Source organism: Haliaeetus leucocephalus, unplaced genomic scaffold (assembly GCF_000737465.1).
Source record: "Haliaeetus leucocephalus isolate CR32 unplaced genomic scaffold, Haliaeetus_leucocephalus-4.0 Scaffold210, whole genome shotgun sequence".
NCBI lineage: Eukaryota > Metazoa > Chordata > Aves > Accipitriformes > Accipitridae > Haliaeetus > Haliaeetus leucocephalus.
The window spans coordinates 1-1111 of NW_010972646.1; the positions used below are offsets into that span (position 1 = coordinate 1).

A 1111-nucleotide genomic window follows, 5' to 3' on the forward strand; every position below is an offset into this window, starting at 1 on the left:
CCTCCAGCCCCTGAACCTCTCCCCCCACCCTGGTCCCCAAACTCCCCCCTCAGGCCCCTCCGGTCCTCCCTGGTGGGGGGGTTCACCCCATGGGACCCCTCACCATCTGGCTGTTGACCTGGAGAGATGAATTTAGGGACTTGGCGGGGGGGGGGGCTGATTTGGGGGAGCAGCTGCAGAGGTGGGTGGGGTGCAGCTCTGGGCCCCTCTCCCCACATTTTCCTTGACCCCCCCTGGCCACAGCAGGAGGAGAGGCCCATCAGGCAGATCCTCTACCTGGGGGAGCTGCTGGAGACCTGCCACTTCCAGTCCTTCTGGGTGAGTCTTGCTCAGGATGGGGGGCACCCCAAATCTAAGAGGAGTCAGGGCACTCCCCAGCTCTCATTATCTGCCCCCCCCGGGGATCTTAACGATGCCCCCCCTGCCTTCTGCAGCAAGCTCTGGATGAGAACATGGAGCTGCTGGATGGGATCACCGGCTTCGAGGACTCCGTAAGGAAATGTGAGGAAGTTTCGGGGGGCCCTGGGGGGCACAAAGTGGGAGGGAGTTGGGGGGGGCCGACGGCTGACGTGGGGTCTTCTTCCGCAGTCATCTGCCACGTGGTGGGGATCACCTACCAGCACATCGACCGCTGGCTGCTGGCTGAGATGTTGGGGGACCTCTCGGGTAAGGGGGTGACCAGAGAGTTTGGGGAGGGGGCCGTGGGGGTGGGATGGGGACTGAAGCCCCCCCCCATATCTCCCCCCTATTCCAGAGGCTCAGCTGAAGGTTTGGATGAGCAAATATGGGTGGACGGAACCGGAGCCTGGGCGGATCTTCATCTGCAACCAGGAGGAGAGCATCAAACCCAAGAACATCGTGGAGAAGATCGACTTCGACAGTGGGTGTTGGGGAACGGGGAGACCCCCCCCACACCTTGGGGAGACCCATGACACCCGCCTCACTCTCTTCCTTCTCCCACAGGCGTCTCCAGCATCATGGCGTCCTCCCTCTGAGCCCCTCATTTTTGCTGTGGTCATCCCCCCCCATTTAACTTCGGGCTTTGCCAGTAAAGGAGAAGCCTCCAGGGAGCTGTCGTCCATTTGGGGGGGGCTGGGGGCGGAGCCTGGGG

At 62.7% G+C, this 1111-nt stretch overlaps 1 protein-coding gene across 1 annotated transcript; it reads left to right on the forward strand.

Annotated features, from left to right (window-relative positions):
* Window positions 1-196: 196 nt before the first annotated feature.
* Window positions 197-1056, forward strand: EIF3K (eukaryotic translation initiation factor 3, subunit K; the record flags this gene model as incomplete). The annotated part of the gene is made up of 5 exons (XM_010566435.1): window positions 197-318; window positions 435-501; window positions 589-666; window positions 755-880; window positions 964-1056. Coding segments are annotated over 5 exons (425 nt in total), but the record flags the coding sequence as incomplete, so codon positions are not given.
* Between the last annotated feature and the right edge of the window lie 55 nt (window positions 1057-1111).